Below are 9,894 nucleotides of genomic sequence, written 5' to 3' on the forward strand. Positions count from 1 at the left end.
TTTCAAACAAAAAATAAACTAAGAAAATATTTGTCATTTACTTAACATTGCGATTATTTTCAAAGTATTGTTGCGTACTTGTAATGCATTACTTCATCCAAAATGTTACAGATTCATCCTTGGGTCATACCTAGCAAGAATACCAAGTTTGGTCAGAATCGATAGAGTAGTTTGTGTGTAAAATTGCTCAAAAACAAAGAAACAAATAAATAAACTAAGTAACAGACAGGGGTGAATGACTACCCTTCGCAAAATCATCGATTTCGTCAAAGCCAATTAATTCACAACAGAACCCTCTCTTTTTTTGTCTAATCCATAGATAATACCAATCCCTAACCAATTTTGATTTGGCCCACAACAAGCCATTTTTTTAAATGCCATATCATCTAATGATAGCGAAAGTGTCAAGGAAAAAAAAAATTAAGGTGAAAGTATGATATTTGTCTGATGGATTATTAATCCGACTTGGCACCTTTCCTTTTCTCTTAATGTACTACTTGGAAACTTTTCCTTTCCCCTCGAAATTTTTTACTATTGCGAAACGTTAATGGCTTTTCAAGTGATGGATAAGTGCCTGGGGCGGTTTTCAGTACTTGCATAAGAATTTACGTGCGTACTGACCAAGTATATATATATATATATATATATATATATATATATATATATATATATATATATTATATATATGTGTGTATATATATATAAATTATACAGTTTATTTATATATATAATATATGTATATATACATATATATGTATATGTTATATATATATATATATATATATATATATATATATATATATTATGCATACAATAATAATAATAATAATAATAATAATAATAATAATAATAATAATAATAATTGATTTTACATAATTTGAAATGCCTACATTCCTATGGAAAAAGTCTATGAAAATACTTTTTTTTTAGTTTTACATCAAAATTAACTTCAGAAATGTTTTATCATGCTAGCTCGCTAAAGCAATTACTAGCAAACCAGCTCAGGGGGAGCTAGACTTTATAGGATCTATGCCAGAAAGTTATATCTCTCTATGGTTATTCATATCTATGTTTACTTTACGAGCAATCTCTCCCCACACAAATATCTTTTATGCGCTATTACCTTGTTAGGTAATGTATGTAAACATATCTCTGCATTTTTGGGAATGATTACTCTAAGGTGTACAAGCTGGGTGTATTATTTACGATTAGAAGTCAAAACAGGTCATGATAATTTTGAATGTTATTCCTCTACACATTGTACTAAAAGGGTAATTTTTCTTGGTCCAGAAGAGGTCAGAACAGGCCAGGATTTTTTTTTTTTTTTTTTTTTTTTTTTTTTACTTCGCCAACATCGTTGCGGCTAAAGTTATGTTTTGATGGGCGTTGTCTATTTGTGGTTCGCATACCGTAAAACCTATTTGGCCGGATCTCATTTTACATATAGCAAAATAGTACATTTTTGGGTCAAAATGTCAAAACAGGTCAGAATAATTTTGGATGTTATTACATGAAACCCTTATCAAGAAAGGTTCACTACTTAGTGATGTTGAATGAGGTCAACGTAGGTCAGGCTATTCTTTGTTAAGCTTTAGGTCAAGATAAATGGCGGAATTATGTGTTAAGGAAGTGGTTTCATGGCTCTGCTTCTGAGACCTTTGTACCGGTATGATAATCATGTTACCGTGACTGCTGCCTATCTTTATTTGGTGGAGCAACAGCTAATAAAGAATCCTCTGACATTTATGTATATTATATAAATAAAGAATAAGTATAAAATACATTTATTATTATTATTATTATTATTATTATTATTATTATCATAATAATAATAATAATAATAATAATAATAATAATAATAATTTATTATCATTATCATTATTATTATTATTATTATTATTATTATTATTATTATTACTACTACTAGCTAAGCTACAACCCTAGTTGGAAAAGCAAGATGCTATAATCCCAAGGGCTCCAACAGGGAAAAAATAGCCCAGTGAGGAAAGGAAATAAGTAAATAGATAAACGATATATGAAATAATGAACAATTTAAATACACAAAACATTGCTCAACTTTCCAACTGATCAGTGATTACTTCCATAAACAGTGAGAGTCTCTCTCTCTCTCTCTCTCTCTCTCTCTCTCTCTCTCTCTCACTTGAATAAACCTTTCCCTTTTCTTACAAACGCCACTCTGGTTAATTTTGTTTATTTTTCTCAAGTTAGATCGAAAGCTTTTGTGTATATTTACATACGTGCATACACACGTGAGGACATATAAACACACGCACACACACACACACATATATATATATATATATATAGGTGTGTGTGTGCGTATATAATCACCCAAACATTGAGAAACCTTTTCATTATTTACAAAAATATCCCGTAAATAAGACATAGTTATATTTACCACTAATCATATAACCTTATTAAATCGCTGCAAACAGAGAGAGAGAGAGAGAGAGAGAGAGAGAGAGAGAGAGAGAGAGAGAGAGAGAGAGAGAGAGAGAGAGACTAATTATTCAAAAGAACGTTCAACAGATTAGAGTTAAATCAATGCATTAACCTACACACACATGCACACACACACACAGATTGCCCGGACTTTATTTCCGGACGCAAAGTCCGAAAAAGGTCGCCCAGCTCCTCTCCTTCCACCCCCCCCCCCCACACACACCTTTACCTGACAAAAGGAACTCCAAAATAAGAAGCGTCTCAGGTAAGCACAGGTAAAAGTCGGGCTATCGGGTTTAACTCTTACTTTCACTCACAGGTAGACAAAATCAGGTGGCAAAAATCGTCGAAGAGTGTTTCTTTCCTCCATGATAATCAGCTAAGATTAGAATTAAATTTTTTTATACTTTTTATTCTGTACGCAATTATGTTAATATATAATCTTCCCTTTCGTAGGAGGCGTTTTAGTTCCTCCCGCGGATTGTAATGTTCCACTGTGGATCGCTCCCGTAGGGGAATAGTGAAGTCAGTGCACCTCACGCGGTTCACTGTAGGCATTACTTAGGGCCTTGCAGTATTCTTTCGGCCCATAGTTGCCCCTGCACTGTTAGAAAATTCCGTAATTTTAATCGGATATTCTCCGTAAAAATATACTGTTCTCAACCGTATATCAGTAAAATACAGGCGACCGTAATTTTACCTTACTCTGTTATTATCTTTTACGGGTTGGTGACCGTAATATCAATCTTTTTAAGACAATATATCCGTTTTAAATACCATAAAAATCCTGCAACAAATGTCAGACATTCACTGACTTTTTAATGCAAATTTTAAAGTGTGCTTTATATCCTTCTATTTTACCTCTATTACCAATTCCTATCTTCTATTTTGCTCTTCACCATCTTTACATTTAACGAACGGCAAGGTTTTCCCACAGTAGCACTTGTGTGCTGAATGGCCTCACTGGCCCTAACGCCGGGTTATATAACCCAAAATTACATAAATTCAATAATAAATCTACCGTGGGTCGCGTGAAATTTCTCAAAAAAATATTTAAGATATATTTCAGTATAATATTAATTTTCTGCTTTTCAAAGGCACATCTACATCACCCTAGGCCTCGATAACCTTCCCATTTGTTGCATTAAAATCTAATCTATATCAATAATCAGTTTCTTGAAATTCCTATAACCTTCCGTCTTCCTCGAGGCGTTTCCGTCTCCTGTTCTTTACATTACATTCTGCTAAACCCTTTCCTTCATGTCTGAGGTAGATAAAGACACCGAATTGCCCATGCCGTCGGCCTCTGCACAGAAGTAAAAATAACCCTTTACTTTAAACAGGGTTTAAACTCGAGCAAGTGCCATGTGGCCATTACCTTAAATGCTGCTACTTTTTACCTTAGGTTACCTTAAAACTTTTTCCAATTTCCTTAAATTTTACCTTAAATTACCTAATAACTTTCTCCAATTTCCTTAAATCTTAAGCTATAGTAAAACTAAAATGACCTGAGAATTACCTTGAAACAGTGAAAATTACCTCAAACTAAGGTAATTACCTTAAAAGTTTAAACCCTTATGATGGGTCAGTATAAAAGGACCACGATAATTCGAACTACGTATTTCTAGAATATATTGTTAAGTTGATGACGAATTTCTGGAATATATTGATAAGATGATGACGTATTTCTGGAATCTATTGTCAAAATGATGTCGTATTTCTGGAACCTATGGTTAAGATGATGACGTATTTCTGGAATCAGTTAAGATGATGACGTATTTCTGGAATCTATTGTTAAGACGATAACGTATTTCTGGAATCAATTGTTAAGATGATGACGTATTTCTGGAATCTATTGTCAAGATGATGACGTATTTATGGAACCTATTGTTAAGATGATGACGTATTTCTGGAATCGATTGTCAAGATGATGACGTATTTATGGAACCTATTGTTAAGATGATGACGTATTTCTGGAATCGATTGTTAAGATGATGATGTATTCCTGGAATCTATTGTTTAGATGATGTTTATTCCTCAACTTGTTTAATGTTGATTCGCATGTTCGTTGTGGTCTGAGCCACCTTTCTTATTTTCTGTTTTATTTTCACATGGGGAAATTCTGTTCTGTGTGGAAAGTTGTTTGGTCAGTTCATAGTGGTGTCTCTCGGAACTTCCCATGAGAATGTATACACTACTACTACTACTACTACAAATAATAATAATGATAATAATAATAATAATGATAATGATAATAATAATAATAATGATAATAATAATAATAATTATAATAATAATGATTTATTATTATTAATAATAATAATGATTTATTATTATTAATAATAATAATTTTATTATTATTATTATTATTATTATTATTATTATTATCATTATAATTATTATAATTATAATTATTATTATTATTATTATTATTATTATTATTACATCAAACAAACCTACCAAAACTACCTAAACGCTATCGCATCACAAACAAACCACCAGCAAACAAACAGGTGGGCAAATCAAACTTCAACAAGTAAACAAATTTAACATTTCTCTGCAATACACAAATAAAACCTACGAGAAACAAATCTCCCCAAAAAAACTTGTTTAAGAACAAAAAGACAGAAAAAGAAAAAAAAAGATTGGACGACCAGGTGTCGCTTAGAGGAGGGAGGAGGAGGAGGAGGAGGAGGAGGAGGAGGAGGAGGAGGAGGGAGGAGGGAGGAGGGAGGAGGAGGACACCTCGAAGAGGTCCAGAGAAAGTGAGAATTATGTCGACTACCTCTTCAGCGAAAGGAGGTTTTGGGAGTCACCTTCCGTACGGCCGGAGTGGTGGTGGGGGAGGGGGGATACAGGATGTCTTATAGGGGTCAGGGGGAGTTGGTTGTTTTGGTGTATTTGCAAGACAAAGTTGATTGAACTTCAAAAGTTCAAAGTTGCAGCAAATGTTTTTTTTTTTTTTTTTTTATGTTGAGCAGGGTGATATGTCTTTTTATAGTTTATATAATATGAAATATCTGTTTTGATGATAATACTGTTTTTAAAACATTCTTTTCTAATAGTTCATTATTTCTCAGATCTTTCATTTATTTCCTCTCCTCACTGGGCTATTTTTCTCTGTTCAAAAGTTCAAACTTGCAGCAACTGTTTTTTTATGTTGAGCAGGCTGATATAAGTCTTTTTATAGTATATATATATATATATATATATATATATATATATATATATATATATATATATATATATGAAATATCTGTTTTGATGTTGTTACTGTTTTGAAAATATTTTATTTGAATTGTTCATTATTTCTCAGATCGTTCATTTATTTCCTTTCCTCGCTGGGCTATTATTCCCTGTTCAAAAGTTCAAACTTGTAGCAAATGTTTTATGTTGAGCAGGCTGGCATAAGTCTTTTTATAGTGTAAAATGAAATATGTTTTGATGTTACTGTTTTTAAAATATTCTATTTTGTTCATTATTTCTCAGATCGTTTATTTATTTCCTTAATTCTTTTTCTCACTGGGCTATTTTTCCTTGTTGAAGCCTTTGAGCTTAGGCTTATGGCATCTTGCTTTTCCAACTTGGGTTGTAGCTTAGCTAATAATAATAATAATAATAATAATAATAATAATAATAATAATGATAATAATGTACTCATGCGTACTGGACTTTATATTTCAAATAAGAATAATGTTTATACGAAATAATGAATTAAACCATACTTTTAATTGTTCATAAATCGATTATGAAAAGAAGAAAATTGTTTTAATATAATCTTTTAACTGGAAATCATGTTGATACGAAATATTGAGAAATTGATTCACGTTAATAGATGTTCATAAATCAATTATGAAAAGATAATTATTTTAAATTTTGATGATATACTCATGCGTATTGGACTGTTTTTATTCTTTAACTGGGAATGATAATGTTACGAAGTAATGAGAAATTAATTCACGCATTCAAATGTTCATATATCAACTATTAAAAAAGAAAATAAAATATTTTTTTTTTATATTTTTTTTCTATTATGCCAATGTACAAATAATTCGTAATGGACATAAAAATAAAATATATTATCAAGATATAAAATGAAAATATAAAATTGAAATATTAAAATAAGAAATTAAAACAATAAATGAAAAATTAAAATAAAAAAATTTGAATAAATAATTAAAATATAGAATTGTATATTAATAAAATACATTAATAGGGTATAAGATTGAGGTTGGAATTTTCTAGCTCCTTCTATGTTTCCTTAGTAACTATAACCATTCTGGTTTAAATAACACTTACTTATACCGATTCAAACCCAACTCTGTTAAAGAGGCGTCACAAGATTCATGGTCAATCGACTCCGTTACTTTACAATAAGCAAATTATGTCTCGGTCCGTTCCCCATTAAAAAAAAAAGGTTGGTAAATTGGTTAACAATTAACCAGTCAAGACACTGGAACCAATTTCCTTCTGTAATTGGTTTGGAGCACTTGATATTGTTTTTCTGGCATTTCTTATAACTCACTTTCGCTTTTAAGAGGCGACTGTCATATGATCGGTGAAGAGCAACCTCTCTCTCTCTCTCTCTCTCTCTCTCTCTCTCTCTCTCTCTCTCTCTCTCTCTCTCTCTCTCTGTGTGTGTTTAGTGACCAAATCTCTACATCACTTTAATTTTAAAGATTTATATATATATATATATATATATATATATATATATATATATATATATATATATATATATATATATATATATATATATACAGCATATATACAGTATATATATATGATTGGTGCTAAAATCTTTTTTTCTCTTCAATACCAAAAATTCATATTTTTCTCTTTGATTAGTGATAAAATCTCTACATCACTTTGTCAAACATTTTTATTCTCTCTCTCTCTCTCTCTCTCTCTCTCTCTCTCTCTCTCTCTCTGCCTTTGATTATTGCTAAAATATTTCTCTTCAATGTCAAACATATATATTTTATCTCTCTCTCTCTCTCTCTCTCTCTCTCTCTCTCTCTCTCTCTCTCTCTCTCTCTCTCCTATTGTAAGAACGGATGTAGTTAAACTTCCATTACTTTCTCGCTCTCACCAACCCCACTCTTTCTAATATTCTTTTATTCAACCACAAGTGATATGTTTTAGCACCGCGTCAAGTCATGCTCGAAAACACCAGTCGTTGATAATACATAGAATTCAGGAGCATATAACGAACGCATAGCACGTACTGCGTTACACCTACTTTCTCCCTGGGCCACGATTACGATAAAACCAAATAAATAGCGAGAATGTAATAACGGAGTGTAGCAGAGCGCGAGGTCTTATTGTAAGCAGTGTTGCCAGATGGGTTAGTGTAAAAATCCCTAAAACTCATTATAAAAAATCCCCAAAACAACTCAAAAATCCTCATTTCCACAAATATATTTTCTTCTGATCGTGTAGGCTTTCCTCATATAGAAATTACCCACCATACTCCATATAGAGTGCTAAGTAAACTAATTGCAACAATATAAAGATTTACTAATTTTTGTTTCTTCATAGAAATTTGTACAGAATATCCAAATTAGACACCCAAAATCTCCAAATCTAGGGATAAATCCCTATATCTGGCAACGCTGAGTAAGAAAGATACACACATGAGCCCTCGGGCAGTTTTTCAGTCGGTCAGTTGCCAGATTTTCCAGAACACTTGATAAAACGTCTTCTCGGGCTTTCTCTTTTTTCACATTATTCCAGTCTTTCGTGAACGTAAAAGCACATAAACACATTCCATTTTTTTTCACTCGTCACTTCAAAAAGTTTTGGTTCGTGCACAATTACGACCACGGCTATTTGAGAAGCACCACTAAACGTTTTTATCCGCTCTTTTAGAGAACGTTTCGAAATGTTTTGGTAGATGGCGCCTCGAAATGTTTTGGTAGATGTCGCCAACGAAAAACAGTGTGACATTGGGTTTTACGTACAGTAAATTGATTTTTTAAAATACTATATACAGGATTAATTTATAGTGACCAAGAAGTTTAAAATGATCGTACTATCGTATATTTTACGTTAATGGAAGATTCGAAATATTGTAAGCAGCCCAATTCTTTTTCCCGGTTAGAATAACACATAGGCATACCCTTTAAAATGCTTATGATTATGCCAATAAAAACACTAAAATATCGATATAAAAATGATCTTTTCGACATAGTCAGGGAGCCCTTTTTATTGTTTATACACGAAATTTGAACTACCAACAGAACCCGAAAGTTCAAGAAATCCTCATATCAATGAGTCACAAACACAATGTATATGAAAAGATTTCTTATAACAAAATCACACGCAAATTTTATCATGGTGCTACCAGACTTAAAATTCAGTCATGGGACTCCATTGTTATCAAGGCATAGGTCTATGGAAATCCAGAATTTAGCCATGGGCCTCCATTATTATCAAGGCATAGGTCTATGGAAATCCAGAATTTAGCCATGGGCCTCCATTGTTATCAAGGCATAGGTCTATGGAAATCCAGAATTTAGCCATGGGCCTCCATTATTATCAAGGCATAGGTCTATGGAAATCCAGCAAATGTGCACTCTAAGTTTTGTAGATAATAAACGCTAATTTAATATACACTACAGTAGAAGCAAGTTTATCGTTTATCTTTTACAGTTATCAAATATATCATGGAAACACAGGAACTTAGACATAGGTCTACGGGAATCCATAAATATGCCGACGAATTCTCTAGATAAGACACCAAACTTTAGCGAGGATATCCTTCATGTGAATTAGACACAACAACTCAGACATAGGTCTACGGGAATCCACAAGTACGTACACAAAATTCTCTGGAAATCTTAAGAGATTTCTTTAAGCAGAAGCCGCCCGATTTTGACCTACCTGGTACTATGTCGAACGCGGAGTGTTGCTCGACCAATAGACAGGTCACCATTATAATCTTGGCTAGGCAATACTTTCACTCTCACCCGCTCTTTGCAGGACTCCCCAAGCGCTGCCCGTCCCCCCTTACAGCTTGACTTGGTGGGGGGAGGGGGAGGAGACAGAGGAGATGAAGGAGTAGGAGGAGGAAGGGCGAGGCTCTCCCTTCTCCTTTTACTCATTACCCTACCTTTCGGCGGTGTATCCTACTTTTGCACTTCAAGGCCGAAAAAGATATACTGAAATGGGAGGATTCGTTCAAAGGAGTCTTATCAGGGAGAGAGTGAATTCGCCGAAGACTAGAATTTCTTCATGTGATTCTAAAGTGGTTATTTTTTTCTGATAAGATTATTTATCTTTCACTTTATATGACCTTGGCTTAAGAGTTTATTCACTTATATCGGGACCCGATCAAAGAGAAGGGCTCATATTTAAGTTTTCAACGTTATTACGCTCTCTTTTAAAGTCTGCATCTGACTTTCGCGATTTGGTGCAAGCGGTAATGAA

The 9,894-nt window shown here is 32.8% G+C and overlaps 1 protein-coding gene across 1 annotated transcript in view; it reads right to left on the reverse strand.

The window, feature by feature from the left end:
- The window catches only part of LOC137656863 (uncharacterized), a 40,073-nt gene extending 30,487 nt beyond the window's left edge, over nucleotides 1–9,586 (reverse strand). The window contains exon 1 of the mRNA XM_068391229.1: nucleotides 9,349–9,586. Coding sequence (XP_068247330.1) covers nucleotides 9,349–9,569 — 221 coding nt within the window. The 5' untranslated portion in view covers nucleotides 9,570–9,586. The remainder of the gene's footprint in view (nucleotides 1–9,348) is intronic.
- Nucleotides 9,587–9,894: the final 308 nt, after the last annotated feature.

The sequence above is a fragment of the Palaemon carinicauda genome, chromosome 17 (assembly GCF_036898095.1).
Source record: "Palaemon carinicauda isolate YSFRI2023 chromosome 17, ASM3689809v2, whole genome shotgun sequence".
NCBI lineage: Eukaryota > Metazoa > Arthropoda > Malacostraca > Decapoda > Palaemonidae > Palaemon > Palaemon carinicauda.